Source organism: Dipteris shenzhenensis, chromosome 21 (assembly GCF_047967505.1).
Source record: "Dipteris shenzhenensis isolate YYH24624 ecotype China chromosome 21, Dip_SZ_1.0, whole genome shotgun sequence".
Classification (NCBI taxonomy): Eukaryota; Viridiplantae; Streptophyta; class Polypodiopsida; order Gleicheniales; family Dipteridaceae; genus Dipteris; species Dipteris shenzhenensis.
Genome location: NC_141616.1, coordinates 52,360,575 through 52,381,441, shown reverse-complemented (window position 1 = coordinate 52,381,441; position 20,867 = coordinate 52,360,575). Strand labels below are relative to the sequence as shown.

Genomic DNA, 20,867 nt, shown 5'->3' with positions numbered 1-20,867 from the left:
GGCTTACATTTGAGTTTTTTTTTTTTTTGAGCTTTTCGGCTCCATATTTTAGCATAGCACTCCGCAAAACTCTAGGCCATGAGGCTTGTATGAGCTATCCTTTTTCTGGTGTACTTTGTCCCATATGCCCGTGAGGCCTTCCGAGGAGGTTGATATATCTATCTATCTTTCTTTTTCTCAGCCCTCAGCTCCCTCGCCGCCTCAGCTCTCCTTCCACTCAGCCCTCACACCACTCAGCCCTCAGCCGACTCATCGCCAACCAGCCCCCCTTGCCACTCTTAGCCCCCCTCACCACTCTCAGCCAGCCGCCCCCCCCCCCCCCCACCTCCCCACTCTCAGCCTCCTCTCCGCTCACTCAGCCCCTCTTCAGCCCTACAGCCCCCTTGCTGCCCTCAGCTTGCAGCCCCCCTCATCCCACTTCAGCCTTCCCCCCCCGCTGTCTCTTCCTGCCAGGTTTATGCTGCCAATAAGGGTTGGCAGGCCCTCACGAGGGATTGCAGCTCCCCCTAGATTGCAACTCACCTGCCAAAAAAGAGAGTTTAAAAATCAGTGCCAAAGCATGGGAAAAGGAGAAAGGGAGAAACTATAATGATACCTTATGGTCAGAGCTTGGGAATTTCTCGGAGTCTTACATAGGATGATACATAGTGTTCTATATAGACACACATTATAGCCCAGAGCGTCCCTTACCGATAGTCAGCGGATACACTTGGGAGTCAGCTTATAGGAGAAGAGGAGGGAGACAGGTGGAGTACACGGTTCCCGGAGGAGTGTCAATAGTATATAGATCATCCCTCATTGGGGAAATCTCAATTGAGAGGAGGGACCCACACTCTAGATTCTTTTAGATCCGATAACGACGCACAACTAATCGAGATCTCTTCATAGCGATCCGCTACTTCCCACCAGATACATCACATTTCGCCAGGGCAGCATGAGAGGAGGCTGAGACGTCACCATACACACCTTTTCACCTGGATATTATGGATTTTTCAACTCACGAAGATGTTCTCCTAATTGGAGACTTCAATGCGAAGGCGGAAGCATGTCAGATACCACTGCTAGATTTTTGAGACGATGCAGTTCTACTTCCCAACATATATCTCGTTGACGCTGGCATATCACGAGTGTCCACGGACAGGCGGGCCCCTATTACCTCTTATAGTCATGCACTTGTTGATCTAGGTATGGCACATGATCTCATTCTCTATAATGGCCTTGAGTGATGGTCCTCCTCTAGTGGCTTCACTTGCTTTTCAAATGGCGGAGGGTTCAGCATGGTTGATTACATCTTGGGATCCTTGCCTTCACATCACACATAATGGACTTCTACTTCACCACCACCACCTGGGGCTGATCATATGTACCTTTTCGTTAGCATCACCACTCCTGCCTTGCCACACCATCCACCACACCACCAGCCTACACTACATATCATGACATACACTTTGATCACAACCTCTCACCAAGATACCCCGCACATCTACACATTACTCACCTATATTAACCACATACCTCTCCTTGAGGACCGTGCGGCTCTAATTAGCTAATCATTGCACGAGGCTGCCCTTCACACCTCACGCTCCAATCGTCCACCGCCCCTGGGTTCTATACCATGCAATAGTTGGTATGATGATGAGTGTAAGGCTCTTCGCCGATTCGAATCCACACATGGCCTCCCGAGGGAACCAAACACGATACGTGAGTACCGTCGTCTAGTTTGCCGGAAAAAACGAGCCTTCATTCGCTGAAACGGCGAGGAATTATTGAACAGTTTGTTTAGTAATAGCTCCAAGGACTTTTGGTAGAGGTTCCTTGATTGGCGGTCCCCCTCACCACTCACAGATACTCAAGTTTGGCATTCCTACACCCACACATTATATGACATCCCCAATCAGCCCACTCTTGATCGCTCGTAAACACCACGACCCACCTCTTGTACTCTATTAACTAACGGGAGGACACGGTAATGAAGCTTCACAATGGCTCAGGAGGGTTTATGCACTGAGTTTGTTGCATAGGGGCTGATATTCTAGCCCGATTCTAGCAAAGCTGTTCAATCAAGCAGTTTCCCTCGGTTTTTAACGCACATGGACCCTCAACACTTATTCACAAGGCAGGGGATCCCATGAGCCCAAAAAACTACGGGACCATTATGATATATACCTCAGTACTTGACATGGAGGTCAGCCACTATGCAGGGATGCAAGGACTCAGGGTAGAGGGGCACGCAGGGTTCCGACGTGATCGTGGAACCATGGACCACATACTTACACTCTAGAGTGTCATAGGGCACAAAATTAGAGAGTCTATTGCTACTTTGTGGATTTCTGCAAGCCTTTGACACAGTGCCATGAGAACGCCTCATCAAGCAATTACAAGAGGTGAATTATGGCCAGGAGATTGTCTAGGCTGTTATGGCATTATATGAGAGGGTTTCTAGCAGAGTTCAGACAAGCAATGGATGGGACAGATGAGATCATGAGCACCATTGGGGTCAATCAAGGATGTCGACTTTCTCCGACCTTGTTTGGCCTTTATATAGACGAGCTAGAGTCTTTTATAAGGACCCTTGGAGGAGCTGGTTGCTCTATGGCCAGTTTCTTGCTCCAGATTCTATTATATGTTGATGGCGTGGTGCTCTTATCTTCATCCGCTAAGGGGCTCCAGAGACGCCTAGATGCACTACTGGCTTTTTGTGAGTCCCATGACTCGAAGGTCAACCTAGGTAAAACCAAGGTCATGATTTTCAACACCTCTTGTGCAGCTGTACACAGAGAGCAGTTTACTTTTGACGGGTCACCGAGATTGTCTCATCATACACGTACCTGGGGGTTCTATTTTCTGGCCCTATCTTCACTTGAGACCAGCGATGCTACAGGCCCACCTGAGCAGAGGATACGCCTCCCTTGCCCAACTAGAGGGACGCATTTATAGGATCCACGGACCAAGGTTCCTCTTCGACTCCTTGGTTCGACTTACAGGCATGTGTGGCAATCCTTGCTAGGGGTCAGACCTCTCTGATACAGAGTGGACTGGAGTGGAGAGATCACAGTTTCTCTTGTTATCACGGATGATCCACAATAAGCCATCAGTTTCCCATCAGTTTCCATATTGAGAGTGGACATGTAGAGGGGATCGCCAAAGAAACTCGTATTTGGACACTGTGTGACTGGCGTGACATCGAGTCAAAGGAGCACTTTGCCTTCCATTGTCTAGTCTACTACAAGATTCGTGGACAATACCACTGCCTCTTCAGAGATGGCTTCGGGCCCCTTGCAAGACTTCTCTCATCCCTAGACCAGAGGTGTCTTGCCGCTTTCATTCATGAGGCGGTCTGATATAGAGAGTGTCTCATCAGATCACAGAGACAAGAGCAGAAGGCCCTATTAGACCCATCTCAGAGTGTAATCACAGAGTTCTTCCAGCCAGAGCATACAGGCCCCCCTGATCATAGATAGTAGGCAAGGCAGAGACCCGGAGACCGAGATGTGACACATCGGACCGAGGACAGATACACGGAGCACGCTAGCTGACATCTCATCTATGTTTAGACCTGGGACACATCAGAATAGGGTTACTGTAGCACTTGTCGGGCGCAAAGCCACCGCCAAGAGGTCACAGCAAACTACACTTCCAGACAGTAGACATCGATCTATCACAAGCTTTTTGCCTACACAGCCTAGCCCGTCATCAGGCCTACTTTGACGTTGCCGTGTGTGTGTTGTATTGTATTCTATTGTATTAGATTAGACTGTTTCTACTATGATGATGATATGTCAATGAGGACTATAAATATGGTGACATTGATGATGATGACATTGACGATGTCCTACACAGTTTCCTAGCATGGGTTAGGATGCTCCTTTAGTAGCTCCACCCTTTTGCTCATTGTATCAGGTTTTCTATCAGTCTCATAGACCCATTGGTCTTTAGTAGACTTTAATAAACTCTCTCTCTCTCTCTCAACCTCTTTCCTAAAGCAGCTTTCCTTGGTGGAGGATGAAAACCAAGTTCGGTTTTAAAACAAGGGTGTTAAGCAAGATGGAGAATCCTAAACCTCTCACACAACACAACTCTCTCTCTCTCTCTCTCTCTCTCTCTCTCTCTCTCTCTCTCAACCTTTTTCCTAAAGCAGCTTTCCTTGGTGGAGGATGAAATCCAAGTTCGGTTTTAAAACAAGGGTGTAAAGCAAGATGGAGAATTCTGAACCTCTTGCACAACACAACTCTCTCTCTCTCTCTCTCTCTCTCTCTCTCTCTCAACCTCTTTCTGAATGCAACTTTCCTTGGTGGAGAATGAAAGCCAAGGTCAATTTTAAACAAGGGTCTCTCTCTCTCTCTCTCTCTCTGCCCCCTCCCTCAGGCCCTCCGTGAGCTGCCGTCAAGCCCCCTTCCTTGGGCTTCCTCCACGTTGTGCCGCACTCAGGCCCTCTGTGGGCTCCATTCACGTTGCGCCACCCTCAGCTCCCTTCACATCGTGTGTGCTGCCTCGAGTCCTCCGAAGGATCTACCCTGCCCTTAGCCCTCCCCATAGGCTCTCTTCACGTCGAGCGGCCCTCCTCCAAGCACTGATGTCGTCGCGAGGCCCCCATGGGCTGCTATTGAATTGTGTGGCCTGTGGGCTACCTCCTAGCCCCCCCCCCCCCCCCCCCCCCCCCCCGCGTGGGCTGCTCTATGCAAGGCCATCGGGCCACCCGCCATTTTGCGCCTACTGCTCTACGTAGGCCACAAAGGGCCCGCGCCACCTACTGCTCCAACCCAGGGCCACGCATGGGCCATCTTGGCCTCCTTCCAACTGCCCTTACCTCTCAGCCCGATTGCTGCCCCAAACACTTTTTGCAGACCAAATGGGAACAATGGAGAGCCCACAAGACCAAAAAACAAGAGGCGAAAAGGAGCACAAACAGAGTGTCGTTTGGACCAAAGTGGAGAAAATAGAAGACAAGAGTACCAAAGCATGCATATCAACAGTCAAGGAGGGGTGTAAATTGCAGGATGCTGAGCTTGAATGCATACCAAAGACAGTAGGGGAAAACATGAATGATGAGCTCTCCAACCTACGTGCTCAAGTACAAGATGACATGAAGAAATGGCAAGGGGAAACGCAAACAAAATGGGCAAAGGACGTAGCTCAAATGCTGAATGAGAAAACCAGCTCTCTTGCCTCCCAAATTGAGTTGCTAGAAGTCCAAGTCACCACTCTCAAAGATGAGAATGAGAAGTTGAAGGCAGGTGGATGGGAGGAAGGGGAGCTTCAGCAACCTCTCCAAGAAGAACTGAACTTTATCAAAGAGAAAATGAAGCAGTTCAAGGACACAAAGGGGACCTCAAAAGAGGGATGCAAGCTCAGTGATGAGCTGAAATCTGAGGATGAGCAGCTCAAGAAGGAAATGGAAGCCTTACAAGCCATTACACAGTAGAAACATGCTGAATTCGCACAGCAAATCACAAAGGGGAAGGCAGATATGCGTGCATGGAAGGATGTGCTGAAAAAAGACACAACAGCACCCAAAAAAGAGCTCATCTCTGAAACTTTTGAGGAAGAACAGAGGCGTAACAGCAAGGTTATGAATGTACTAGTAAGAGGCCTAACAGTAGGTGATACCCCCATGTCAAATGCCAAGACTTTATTTGAAAAGATGGGCCTCAACCTCACCCATGAATCAACTTAGAGAGTGGGTAAGGCAGATGCACTAACAAGGCCCATGGTAATTAAGATGCAGACAACAAATGATAGATCCATCCTCACGGATATGAGGGTCACACTAAAGGGCACCAAAATCTTTTTGGATGATGATCTCACTCCTACAGCACAGCACGGGAGGAGGGGATGGTGCGAGTTATGGCAGCAAGGCAAGAAGGGAAATAGGCAGCCTACAAAGACAGTAAGGTGACTATCCGAGAAAGGGAAGAAAGAGGACGGAGGGAGGAAGGTATAGTGAACAACACATGATAGTGTCAGACCCATGAGATGAGAGCACACAATAAGCTGAAGATAGCAGTGTGGAATTGCAATGGCACTCGCTGCTCCTGACCCAGGGGGCTTCTCAGAGACATACACTGAAAGAGACCTTATCTTCTACACTGAGACACATGAGAGCCCTGAGAGAGGGCTGCCTAAAGTGACAGGATATGCTTGCGAGTAAGCTCACAGGAGGGAATTGAGAAGAGATAGTGGAGTACGAGTCTCCGGGGGGGTGGCTGTCCTTTTCAAATCACACCTGAGACCACTCATATCTGAGGTTCGGAGAGAGGAGCATGCACGACACGTGGATACAAATTCAGCTTCCAGATGCTCGACCTATCTTCATTCCGGTGTGCTATTTCCCTCCAGATACGTCATCCTATGCACGAGAGGTCACTACTGATGGATATGAGATGATCCATGATGACATCGCGGAGTTCTTCTCCAGAGAGGGAGACATCCTCCTAGTAGGGGATTTCAATGCACGGATAAGAAATAGACAGGTGGGTCTTCTTGACTTCATAGATGAGAGAGATCCACACTTGGTCCTGGAGCTAGATGTAGCTAAGCTCGAGATATTGAGGCACTCTGCAGATGCCCCCCCCATGTAGCAGGATATGGACGAGATCTGCTTGAGTTGGGAGCTATCCACGACCTGATCATCTATAATAGTCTTCATAGATGGCCATCCTCTGGAAGACTCACTTGCTTCCCACATGCCAGTGGGTCTAGTATAGTGGACTATCTATTAGGCGCACTAGACTTTGTCTCACAGATACATGACTTCACCATACACCCCCTCCCCCACTCAGAGTTAACCACTCATACTTGGCCTTTTATCTCTCTGCCACCATGCCAGCCACACGGAGAGCGCCCTGCACGCCCATCCGCACGCATTCAGATCCACTTTGACCGTGCCCTTGACCCAGAGTATGTGAGTCACCTAGCCAAGGAGCTCCCGGCCCTACTTGGAGATGATATAGACCTCACCAACGACTCCGACACCCTTGTCTCAGTGGTACAAGACCCTGCTACCAAATCCTTTCCCACAACCCGATCCATGCGGATCCGAGATGGAAAGATGCCTCAAAACCCTTGGTTCAACAACGATTGTAGAGAGGCGAGAGCCTACCTCACACAGGAGCGGGCTTTTGGTCACCTGACGTCACCTAAGGCACATAAGATCTTCCGACGATCAACACGTCGTAAGAGGCACTCAAGCCTTCCTCGCACATAGGATGGATGAGATTGTCAGATCTTTCCGAGGAGGAGACCCGACCACTGGACAAGGGTTTCTATTGGAGGGGAAGCCACCTATTCCTATCATTGACCCAGATGTTTGGCACACATATGCATGTTCCCTCTATGATGCCCAAATGCAGACACCGCCAAATATGTCCTCTATGCCCAGATCAACCACTTGTCACCTCTTCACCACACAGAACGTACGGGCTGCACTTCGTCGATTACACAATTGGTGAGTGCAGGTCCATAAGGGCCTACGGACTGAAGGGTTTTGACAATGTCCCACGATCCCACATGATTAGGAGACTACATGAGATGCAGATTCCAGAGACACTCATATGGGGAGTGATGAGCCTATATGAGTCAAGCGGAGGCAAAGTTGGTGCCCTAGGTGGTCCATTGGATTGGGTCCAGAGGAGTGAAGGAGGACTGCCCCCTCTCACCGACCCTTATTGGGCTTTACATTGATGAGATCACTTCCTTCATAGCCCGCCTAGGAGGCGAAGGATCACCACTGGCCGATCGCATGACAGATATTGCTATACGCTGATGATGTAGTCCTTATCTCATCCTCAACAGACGGGCTGCAGAGACATTTGGAGGCCCTAGAGGTGTTTTGCAAAGACAGAGACCTTACAGTCAACCTTGGGAAGACCAAGGTTATGGTCTTCACCTCACACACAGTGCTTCGTCAACTTAGTTTCACCTATCAAGATGAGCTAGTGGAGATAGTGCAATCCTACACACATTTAGGAGCAGTCTTCACAGGACCCCTTTTCACTATGACACATGTAGCCCATCGACGACTCAAACAAGGGCTGGGTGCTTTGGCATAATTGGAAAGACAGTACTTCCAAGCACACTTTCAAGATCCACCGACAAAGTGCTGGCTCTTCGACACACTAGTGCAACCGACTGCCATGTATGCAGCAGAGTGGAAGAGATATGAGTGGCTAAGGTGACTATGGGATCTAGGATGATTCCGAGCAAGCCCTTAGTCCCACATGAGATAGTATAGGCAAAGTTCGCCATGACACCACTCATGAGCTATAGAGAGGCGGAGGTGGGAAAGGCCCAAGATCCCTAGAGAGGAAAGAACCTACAAAATCTGCCCCACAAGGGAGATAGAAAATGAGCAGCATGTACTCCTAAGATGTAGAGCCTATGCACAGAACATTATGAGGTCAGCAGAGATAATCTGAAAAATATGCTGGAGCCGACAGCCAAAAAGCTAGCACATAAGCTAGCCCAACAAGTTGTAATATTTTCTCTCAACAGGATGTAAGGGATCACTATTAGTTTAGGGTACATTTGGGAGTCTGTTCATAGGAAAGAAATGAGGAGAGATAGTGGAGTACGAGGCTCTGGGGGTGTAGCTGTCCTTGTCAAAACACACTTGAGACCACTCATATCTCTAGCACGGAGAGAGGAACATGCACGTCACATGTGGATACGAGTGCAGCTACTAGATGCCCGACCGATCTTCATTGCGGTATGCTATTTCCCTCCACACACGTCATCATATGCCCATGATGTCACCACAGAGGGGCACAATCCTTATGAGACGATACATGATGATATCATAGACTTCTCCAGACAGGGAGACACCGTCCTTCTGGGGGATTTCAATGCAAGGACGAGGGATAAGCAAGTGGGCTTACTTGACTTCACATATGGACGAGGGATAAGCAAGTGGGCTTACTTGACTTCACATACTTGACTTCACTTTGGCAAGTGGGCTTACTTGCCAAAGTTAGATGCAACAGAACTTGGGATTTGGAGACTTTCTGCAGATACTTCACATGTGACAGCATATGGGCGACATCTGCTTGAGTTGGGAGCTGTCCACAACCTCATCATCTACAATGGCCTTCCGAGATGGCCATCATCTGTGGGATTCACATGCTTCCCACATGGAGGCGGGACCAGCACAGTGGACTACCTACTGGGCCCATTGGCTTTTGTCTCACAGATACATGACCTCACCATACCCCCTCCCACTTGGAGCCGACCACTCATATCTGGCCTTCGATGTTCTTGCTACTACACCAGGCACAGGGAGAGTTCCTACCGCTACCCGTACCCAAATCTACTTTGATCGTGCCCTTGATCCAATGTATGTGTGTCACTTAGCCAGAGAGCTTCCGGCCTTAGTGGAGGCTGATTTAGACCTCACCCACACCTCAGCCACCCTTGTCACAGTGATACAGGATGCTGCAACCGGATCCTTTCCCTACGACCCGATCTTCACTGGTACGAGATGGGAAGATGCCTCAAAACCCCTGGTTTCATGATGAATGCAGAGAGATGCGAGCATACCTCACACGGGAGCGAGCCTTCGGTCAGTTGACGTCACATGAGGCACACAGGATCTTTCAACGGTTGACACAACGCAAGAGACGAGCCTTCCTCACACATAGGATGGATGAGATCATCAGATCATTTCGCGGAGGAGACCCAACCACTAGGTGGGGTCCTCTCGCAAGGGAAGCCACCCATCCCCATCACGGATCCAGGCGTGTGGCACACTTATGCATGCTCCTTATATGATGTCCCGAGGCAGACACCACCAGGCATGTCCTCTATGCCCAGGCCCACTACCTATCATCTATTCACTACACAGAATGTGCGGGCTGCATTCACCGACTCCACAACCGGAAAGCACAAGATCATGAAGGCCTTCAGACAAAGCACTTTGCACATGGGCACGAGGTCCTAGCACCGATCCTTGCAGATATGTTTAACCTTGCGGTTTGTCACGGCTTCCCACCAACATGGAGCACCACTACTATCATACCAATACACAAAGCATGAGACCTCATGGACACCGAGAACTATCGCACCCTCATGATTGGCCACACACTGGCCAAGATCTATGGATCGGTACTAGAGAGAGAGATCAGCAGTCATACAAAGGCACAAGGGCAGCAAGCACTAAGGCAAGCAGAATTCAGGAGGCAGCACTCTACTCTAGACCACATTTTCACTCTGAGGGCTATCATTGAGGAGGCGAGGTCCAGACATCAAAGAGTCTACACATGCTTCGTAGACTTTCGAAAAGCCTTCAACACTGTTCCACGATCCCGCATGATCAGGAGACTACAGGAGATGCAGATCCCAAAGATGCTGATTTGGGGTGTGATGAGCTTATATGAGCCAGTCAGAGGCAAGGTCCGTGCCCCAGGCGGTCTATTGGATTGGGTCAAGAGCACCATTGGGGTGGCGCAGGGCTGCCCTCTCTCACTGACTCTCACATCTTTCATAGATCGCCTAGGTGGCGAGGGCTCATTATTAGGGGATCTCCTCATACAGCTATTGTTATATGCTGATGATATAATCCTTATATCCTCTTCAGCGGAGGGGCTACAGAGAGATCTGGAGGCATTAGAGGTGTTTTGCAGAGAGAGAGATCTGACGGTCAACCTTGGGAAAAGTAAGGTTATGATCTTCAACACCTCACGAGCAGTGACTCACCGACTTAGTTTCACCTATCGTGGTGAGCCATTGGAGATAGTGTAGTCATACACATATTTGGGAACAGTCTTCATAGGACCCATCTTCACGATGAAACATGCAGCCCACGAACGGCTCACACGAGGGCGTAGTGCTTTGGCTAGACTAGAGCGGCAGTGTTTCCAGGCGCACTTCTAGGATCCACCGACGAAGGGTTGGCTTTTCGACACACTAGTGTGGCCGAGTGTCATGTATGCAGCACCATTCTGGGAGTGCGATCTTCCAATGACAGACTGGAAGAGATTTGAGTGGCTATAGGTGACAATGGGATCTAGGATGATCTGATGTAAGCCCTCAATTCCACATGAGATAGTACAGGCAGAGTTCGCCATGACGCCTCTCCAGGTTGATGCCATCTTTTAGACTGTGACTTTCATCCATAGAGTCTGGGACTTACCCCATTGGAGACTTCCGAGGTTGGCCCTAGAGTCATCCAAATGACTCGCAGAGAGCGGGGCAGACACATGGTTTGCACGCATATCTACATGGCTTGCCAGGCACAATATCCAGATGGACAGGCTTCCCCCCTTTCATTACAGCATGGATGCACCTCTTGAGTCGATCCCACGAGATGAGATCAACCGTATCATATGGTTAGACCTCCTCCAACTTCACACATCCCGGACTTAGGGGAGGGACCAAGAGCTTCCCACCAAGACCCAATTTTATCGCGACCACTTCCTGAGAGTATCAGAGGAGGGATTCACTATCAGACCCCAATATCTCGAGGATAGAGGAGTATCTCATGCACTGAGGATTGTCATTGGTCAGATGCGGGTTTCGTCCCATCAGCTGAGGATTGAGGCAGGAAGAGCAGCAGGTATACCTAGAGAGCAGCGGGTCTACACGCTATGTATGCTGGGGGGCACTTGAGACAGAGGAGCATTTTCTTTTTGTTTGCCCAACCTACTACGAGATTCGGGGACGCTATCACTGTCTCTACCTAGAAGGGAGTGGTTTCGGTTCTTTGTCACGACGACTGATTAATTTCCATGACCAGGTCTGTATCGGGCTTTATCTGATGGAGATGCGGCGACACAGGGAGGCGCTTCTACGACAGATCAGAGAGTAGTAGGGGATGGTCCGACCAATACAGGACATAGAGGGTGATCGGGCACAGCGGCACGTCACAAACTTCTATGCATTCGAGTCAACCCCCGGACACAGTGGAGTGAAGGAAGAGAAGCTAGCCGATATGAGAGCAGTCTGGATCCACATGTGCGACAGAGAGCCCCCAAAGTACACTCTATTGAGGTCTGACCTATCACAGCTATCCTCAGGGGAGACCGACAGAGACGAGGGGTCACTCTATTTTATTGATCATGAACAAGGTTGAAAGACCCCTGAAATACAAGAAAACCAAAATGCACGCCACGGACTGAAGATTTATGTGTGACTGCCTGGAAACCAAAGCATGGGTTGCCCTTGACACAAAACAAACTACCCTTGTAACAAAAAGCCAGGTTCCTAGTATTTCTCTTCACAAGGTGGTAAGCCTTGTATTCTTTTGCATACCACAAGAACTCGTGCCTCCTTCCTTTATATAACAAAGTTGTAAGCTTCATAACAAAAACTGATGCAAATCAATTCTCTGTAAATGCAAAGTAAAATGTATTATGTCTCAGTAAGTAAAAATGCAACATGGGAGGGGGCAGGCAAGCCAATACCTCAATCATCAAATCTATCAATACAGCCAATAACCCAGAAAAAAAGAGGCATAAAGAGGCAGCCTCCTCTTGAAGCTGAAAGAAGGAGACTAAAGCCTAGAATGGGACCGCCTCTTTGGAAACCCCCTCCAAGGCTAATAAAAAAGGCACATGATTAGGACTTGATCCTAAGCTACAACTTGCAGACTAAATTATATTAAATATGTCTATCTGCTCCAGGGGATGAGTACAGATTGAGAAAGCAGAAAGAAACCCACAGGTGCAAAGGCCAAGAATTTGTATTTCAAGCTTTTCTAGCTTTCACTGCAGGCACTTTTTTCTTGTGACATGAAAAGAACTGCAATTACCAAGAAAGCATAATAGGTTAACATAAGAGGATTTCACCTTTTGTAATCTTGTGCATTAGTGAACGAAGCTGCTTCCTTACTTCTCTTGCAAACACCATTGATCTGACCTGTAGAGAAACCTCTTCCTCCATAAGAATTGTGCCACAATTTCAATACAAGTTTTCTGTGACTCATCATTTGCAACACATCCTGTACGGTAAAGGTAGCAGCTCACAACTGGACATATACATGATTCATACATGTACCTAGTGCCTTAGCTAATGCACACCTCTAGCCCATGTTGTTCACACCAATCTACGTCATCTCCAGTTTGATGCCACTCTTCGTAGATCTGAAGAAGTTGAATGTGGTCTCCCAAGCCTTTCCCATCAGGTAAGTTTCTAGCTTCAAGGTGCCTTTTCTTCGATGTACTCTTGCTGCAGATTAGTACATTATATATAAATATGAAGAAAACAATCAAGAGAAGAATTATATTATCAACAAAATGATTGTGAAAGTATATTCTTGTTTAGACTTTATGTCCGCTGCAACTATCTTCCATGGCATATGCTTCATCAAGGATTTAAAAAAATTGAACATGCAGAAGATAAAATATGGGCAGGGGAGATCACAGCATGGAACATTGAAAACAGTTTGTAAAACGAACTTGCACGCATTAAGGAGGCCCAAATCCAAAAATATCCATGATACTATACCTTAGGAAAGGTTATCTAGCCTATTTCAATAGCCTTCTTTTATACACGTCTCTTAGTTTAGCTATTCGTAATTATGACGACTACAACATAAAGCAAGGTCTAAACTTATTGACCATGATACTACAGTCTAAGAAGTTTACATAGCCTTTTCCACTAGCCCCATCTAATTATCCCTAAAATAAACTATGAAGTTTTTTAAAATCTTATCCCCAATAACTGCATGCACCAGGTGATAAGATATAGAAAAGAGTTTCCATGGTACTAGAAGATATCTCCAGCCTCCATGTATAGCCACATCTTTCTTGTTTATTCCATCATATGTTGATTGCTAGATCCAAAACTCTGATGAGATGAAGGCTTAGGTGGAGTATGGACAGATCATTGTTAGGATTCCTGCTTCTTAAGCCCAAGCAGCATCTCGCACTAAAATTCAGGTAGCCACTCATTATGTTGTCTCATTAACTAATAGCCTTTGGATTAGAGAATCATCCCCCCTGCCCATTTTTGAGTAGGCCTTATACAAGGGTCTTTCATATTAGTGCACAACCTATGGAGGTTTGGTGCACTATCCCACTCAAAGGTAGGTTTCAGCAAAAAACTCGACCTCACTTTGAACCCCAATCTCGACAAGAAAGTCATTCTTAATAAGGACACTAACATTGTACAGTGTAGCCCACCCATCCCCAAACTCAGCACACCCATGTCCTTAACAACAATGGTAGTTATGGCAAAAATAAGCTGCGCCAAGCCAGCAAGGTAGGCCTTGCCTGTGTACACTTACAGCTTAAAAATGTTGGAAATGGGGGAAATGATAGAGAGTGGAGTGAGCAGGAGTGAAGCAAAACATCAAACTGATATTGCAAGTGTAATGAACAATACACACTAAGGGTTATGTACCCTCAAACCAAAGTATAATAGCTCTAACTACTAGGGAGAAAACTGCCCTTGGGTGACGTGCTCACGCGAAGCCTCTCCTAACACCTTAGAGTGCAAGATCAGCCTCTACCTGCGAGCTCACCTCCCGCACACCCCCCCCTCCTCCCCCCTCCTCTCTCTCCCTCACGCCCTTCGTATGTGCTGTGCAGCCTGCTGCCCGTCGTGGAATACAGGGTAGGGGCACACTAAGCCTGCGACCCCTCCCATCGCGACTCTGTTGCCACAGCTGTCGTATGGGCAGCGGGCTGTGGCACCGTACGGTTCCAGCCTGGCCCGCTAGGGGTCTCCGTCAACTGCCCGCTGCAGCTCCCGTGCCCTATCCTGAGCCTCACCCGCAGCTCGGTGCTGCCCGTACATCTCTTCTATGCGCCAGTACAACCGGGCTACTATCTCCTGCAGCTTTGCTGCTGCTTCGCGCTTCCTCTCCAGTCCGGCACCTCGCGCAACCTGGTCATTTACCCTCGCCACTTCGACCAATGTACATTCCTTGCCCTTTCATTGCTAGACCAGCTCCCTCAAGAAGTACATTGGAAGCTGCTCCCGAGATAGTGGAATGTTTCACGCTCTGAGGGGCGAGCTCTTCTTCGTGGCAACTCACTTGTGGAATTCGGGAGCCCGCCTGTGGAAGAACTTCGGGGCTTTTTCAAGGCTGGGCCGGTCCTTTCATTGGGCTCTCTCCTTGCAAGTGCTTTTGCTTTTTCTCCCTTTCCTCCTCTTTTGTGGTTGGTGTGGTTTATTGCTTATTGCTAGTGACTAGGACATTGGTGGTGACCTTTGGTCTGCTGGCCAGAGGGGCTCTATGGTAGCACCCTCGACTCCCCCAGCTGTCAAAGTTCTTTTGTCACCAGCGGATAAGCCACAAGTACAACAGGCAGTTAGTCTCTTATAGGATAGGGCCGTCATAGGCAGGATAGTAGGTCTCACTCCCTCAAGGAGGCAAATTCGAAACTGGATCCAGGCCAACTTGGCACTAGACAGCGACCACATTCAGGAGGTCACTATCTATGGACGCGGTGTTTTCCTCCTCCACCTAGGCTCCCAGATACTGCTCTAACTCTCGTTGGAGCGTAGCCCTATCCTCTTGGGACCCCATTTGGTTTACCTCATCCCTTGGTATCATGGATTCACGGTGGAGGACATGGACTCAACTCACCATGTTCCTCGCTTCCCAGTGACGCTCCGCTTCCTAGAACTTCCAAGGGAATACAGATCCATCCTTTCTTCCATTGGATGGGCGTTTGGCACAGTTTTGGAGTACCCAATAGAGTCAGAGGCGGAAGTGGTCATAGACAATAGGGTTCCTCAACTCAGACACCTGGTAGAGAGCCCAGATACCCTTCCAAACGTGATTCTCTTGAAGAATTTGGAGGGGGATACTCTTCGTCAGCGTCTTGAGGTTTCAGGCTTACTAGGCCAGTGTTTGAGGTGTAGACAAATGGGCATCTAGCTCGAGATTGTAGGGCTTTACTATGCGGTGGCTCCACTGGTATTTTGGAAGGCACCACTATGTCCGACCATTCTCCAATGGTACTACACTTAGAGCAGCCCCATCGCAGACTCCCCCAAAAAGGGGTTCGTATTTCAAATGTTCTCTTCCAGGAGGCGGACGTTCAATAGTTAATAACAGATCTCTAGAGACAACCCGAGAGCAGACCCGAGGAGGGTTGGGCGGCTTGGGTGGCTGAGAGGATTCAGGGTAGCAGTCGTGAGCTCCAAAGTCAGGCCCTCAAACGGAGAACGCCTCTTCAGGAATGGGAGAGATCCCTTCGTAGAGACCTTGCATCTATCAAGAGACTCAAGGAGCAGGATCCGGGATCCCAGTGGCTTAGGGATCGCCTAGAGTGTGCACACTTGGAGCTACAGGATTTGGAGGTTCGCAAAGCAGAGTTCTCATACCATTCATCCCGGGCCAGTTGGGTCCCAACAAGGAGAGACCCAACAGTTCTTTTAGGCCACCGGACCACGGTCCGCAGGAGCCAAGCTTCACCAACTTCAAGACCCACGGGAACACATGCGCACGGACCCGCAAGAGGTCCTTGAGCTAACTACAATCCTCTACAACCAGCTTCTTCAGTCAGGGGAGGTATCGCCCACCACCATTCTGGCTAGAGAGGCAGTTTGAGAGCAGGTCCCCTCAGTAGTTTCGCAGGGCCTTACCAAATGGTTAGAGGCTACTTTCACAAGCAAGGAGCTGTGGGAGGCTCTTCAAGCCCTTCCAGCCCAGAAATGCCCTGGCGAGGATGGCCTAATCTCGATCTCTTTCCGATGCTTCTCAAACTAGCCTCTCAGGAGATCTTCGACTCATGATCACTCCCACGCTCCTTGAGCAGAGGCTCGATATGCTTGCTTCCGAAGGGGGCGACACGTCAGACATTTGGCAGTGGACGTCGATTACCCTTCTCGACACCGCTTACAAGATCTTGGTTAAGGTCTTGAGTCTACGTCTTAGACCCCACCTCCCAGATATCATTCATGAGACGCAGACCGGTTTTGTCCAAGAGCATAGCATCCTGGATAATATCTTCACGTTCTGAGAGACAGTGGACTGGCCCAAGAAGGAGGAGGAGCCGCTCACCATTCTTCTTCTCGATTTCGAGAAGGCATATGACAGGGTGGAGTGGTCTTTCTTGGAGGGGACCATGCAGAGGCTCGATTTCTCAGAGAGATGGATCAGAGGGGTATCAGCTCTATGAGGGCAGCTCCAGCCAAATGATTATTGGGGGCCACACAAGTGAGGCCTTCCCTCTCTCCCGCTCAATGAAGCAGGGCTGCCTGCTGGCCCCTTATCTTTTACTTTTCGTGGCAGAGGCCTTAGGTTACTTCTTGCACTCCCAGACCCTTGGTATCACAGGGATGCGGCTTCCGATCAGATAGGAGAAGGAGATCCTTGACTCCAAGTTCGCAGATGACACAACGTTATGCTTGGATGGCTCTGCGGCCATCCTGGAGAGGGTCAGAGGGGCCTTAGCCATTTATTGTGAGGCTTTTGGAGCTCGCATAAATTGGACCAAATCCATTGGTTTCTTCATACGCTTAGAGGACACCTAGGAGGTTCGAGATTGGGGAGCTGATTTTGGCTTTCGTTGGATCCCGAGAGGAGAGACGACGCCTTATCTGGGCTGCCAAGTAGGCATTGACATTTCAGCAGAGCAGTAGTTTAGCCCGGTCCTAGAGAGTGCCAAGCAAAAGCTCTTATACTGGAGCTCTGTCAAACTCTCGCTTGCAGGTAGTGCACTAGTGGTGAACCAGGTACTCTTAGCCACAGCCTGGTACATTGCCTCGTGTCGTTCTTTTCGTCGGGGCTGCATGGGGCAGCTACGGCACCTAGTACAACACTTCCTCTGATCGGGATCAGATAGAGAGGCATGCCGGGACGAGGTACTCATATCGGATGGGCATAGTGGGACAGGGAACTAGCCAGATCCTTTGGGACATGGAGACGACTTCCTAGAGAGACAAAGGCCCGCATATAGGCCCCCTCCGACCTCTGAGAAGCAAGTATCAAGATGCAAGAGATTGAGGCGATCCCCTAGACCCCCCATTGCTGGTTAGGACAGTTCTCGCAGATAGGGGTACCGCTCTGAATCCGCTTTTTTGGAAGTCTCTTGGTTCCCCTCAGTTTCGTTTCTATCAGGTGGGACCACGAGGCTCATTGCAGGACGAGTCGGACTTGGAGGAGACAGAGGTGGACTTGGAGGACCTAGAGTGGCAAACATAACAATCTACCTTAGCTACTTAGTTACACACAGCATAATCATAAACCCATCCTTAAGCACACAATGCTCATGCCTCTGTCCATTATTAAGGTCATATATTTCAGCAAATTGCTCATCCTCCGCATAGGAATCCTTCATTACATCCAACTCATTGTGATAAGCAATTGTCACAGTTGAAACTTGTGGCTTCCTCGACAAAGCATCTGCAACCACATTCTTCTTGCCTTCAACATGTATGATTTGAAAATGAAACATTGACAAGAAGTTTGCCCACCTCATGTGCTTCTCGGACAGCTTAGATTACATTAGAAAGTAGCGAAAAGACTGATGATTCGTCTGTACTGTAAAATCAGCTCCCAATAAATAATGTTTCCACATGGATAAAGCATGAAGTATAGCCAACATCTCCTTCTCATAAATCTGTAAATGTAACTCAGCTAGCTGTACAATGCGACTCTCATAAGCTACAGGATGCCCATCCTGTGTGAGAACAGCTCCAATATCAGTTTTACCACAAGCATCCGCATGCACATGAAAAGACTTCCTCAAGTTAGGAAAAATCAGCACCGGATCTGTTGCAAGCTTGCGCTTCAGCTCCTCAAAAGAGTCATTCTCCAATTGTGTCCACTGGAAAGGCCTTTAATTCTTGGAAAGTGCATGCATAGGGGCTGCAATTTCTGCAAAGTGACAGATAAAACTACAATAGTAGGAATACAAACCCACTTTAGCTGGAATCCATACGAACCCCATCCTTGGAAATAATATGCCCCAAAACATGAATCTCAGCCATGAAAAACTCACTCTTTTTGGGTTTTATGAATAGCCTCTGCTTCCTGAGCTCAGCGAACACAATCGCGAGATGCTCCCAATGCTCCTCCTCATCTTTTGAAAACACAATCATGCCATCGAAGAATGTACCCACGAAGGCTCTGTGGTCTCAAAAGATGTTGTCCATCATACGATTGAAGGTGGTAGGAGCATTAGTGAGTCCAAAAGGCATAACCAATACAACCCAAAAGAAAGTCCTGAATGCCGTCTTATGCACATATGCAAACCTGATGATACCCACTCTTCAAATCAATGCGGCTGAAAACAGCTCCCCCCTTCAACCTATCCAAAATGTCATCTATCCTAGGTATAGGGAAGTGATTCTTAATGGTGATCTTATTCAAGGCGCGGTAATCAATACACATATTCCAAGAACCATCCTCCTTTTGAACCAACAAAACTGGAGAGCAACAAGGCGATGTACTAGGCTGAATCAGCCCCTTCTCCAAAAGTTCATTTACCTCGCTCATGATCTCCTCTTGCTGCACCGCACTAACTCTGGAAGGTGGTTTGTTGGGCGGACTACTGCCAGGTATGATGTCACTCCCATGGTCCTCCAGCCTTTCTAGTGGAAGCTCACTAGGCAACTCATTAGAAAAAGCCCTTTGCTTTTCCAAACGGGAAACAATATGCTCTTCATTTACAGGGGGTATCTCCCTAGCAAAAACCATGTACGTAGAAATATGGCTTTCCATTATAGAATTAATAGCAGAAGCCGTTACAATTGGGGCAGACTCCCCTTTTAATTTTGCATCAATTGCATGGGTCTTCCCCTTATGTGAAACTTTAATTTTTCTCTTCTTGGCTTCTATCACCCCATCCCAACGATGCATCCATGGCATACCCAACAAAACATCACAACCTGCAAGGGGCATAATATAAAAGTCTTTGTTGTCCACCACGAAAGATTGAATATGCAAGCGCAACTTCCCTATGATAGGTGTGACAGGAGTGCTGAACTCCGGGTCAGCCATACCGGCTTCATAGCTCGGTCCCATCTCCTCAGCTCGAATGCCCAATCTCGCTACCATCTCTGGAGAAATAAAGTTGGCCTTTACACCTACATCAAAGAAAATAAGGGTTGTTTGATCCCGAACCTTACCCCAAGCTCTGCGACTATGGAACCACTGGAACCAGCCTCAACAACGTAAAAGGTGGTAGGATCCACTTAATTATAGCATACACATATAACTTGACAAATAATTATGCACCACATATTAAATCACAAGGGAGCTAGAGCACTTCTACTCAGATACAAGGACACTGATTGGCCCCAAACCTTGGCACCCCTTGCGGTATTTATTTAACATTCATTTGAAGCCAAGCCGCTGATTACAAAGGTCTCTAGGAAGCTGCACCACATGCAAACCAACGCCCGGAGACTCCGCGTCCAGCCCACCCTGTAATTCCCTGCTCAACTCCAAACGGTGAAATGGCATCCAATTACTAGACAACCCTCCATGGCCGAACCCTCACGTCCCAAAGGCTCAAGGCAGTCAGGCGCAAATTATGTGAGTCCCAAATCAAAAGTCCCATAATTTCACGTCCTCGTGACATGGCGCGCAATGTGAAGATGATATCCTGCCAGATGGCTACTAGAATAGCCATCAGAGGGATCGACTGGCTCCCCATCACCCTGCTACATCTCGCCACCCATACATTCCAGGCAGTGATGCTAGAGATGGTCTCCCAAACACCATCCTCTGAGAGAGCTGGTGGGCTGAACTGCGCCATGGATCTCAATCCGGGAAACCCGCTGTCCATGTATCCTATAAGCTGGCATGACAGGGTCGATTGCAAAGGCGTGGCCTTCCTTCATGAGCCTGGCCACCATCCCCCACATGAAATCCCTGCTGAACCTGTGCATGCTAGCAACGATCCTGAGGGCCGCCAACAAAATCCGTTGTGCAGCGAGGCAACCCCAAAGACAGTGCAGGATGGTCTCCAAAACTC

The 20,867-nt window shown here is 48.6% G+C and overlaps 1 protein-coding gene across 1 annotated transcript in view; it reads right to left on the bottom strand.

The window, feature by feature from the left end:
- LOC147889048 (RNA helicase family protein) overlaps nt 1-20,867 on the bottom strand; it is a 154,621-nt gene that overhangs the window by 26,468 nt on the left and 107,286 nt on the right. The window contains exons 13-14 of the mRNA XM_087392839.1: nt 13,008-13,155; nt 12,777-12,846 (exon numbers count right to left, since the gene is read on the bottom strand). Of these exons, the coding sequence (XP_087248965.1) occupies nt 12,777-12,846; nt 13,008-13,155 (218 nt within the window). The remainder of the gene's footprint in view (nt 1-12,776; nt 12,847-13,007; nt 13,156-20,867) is intronic.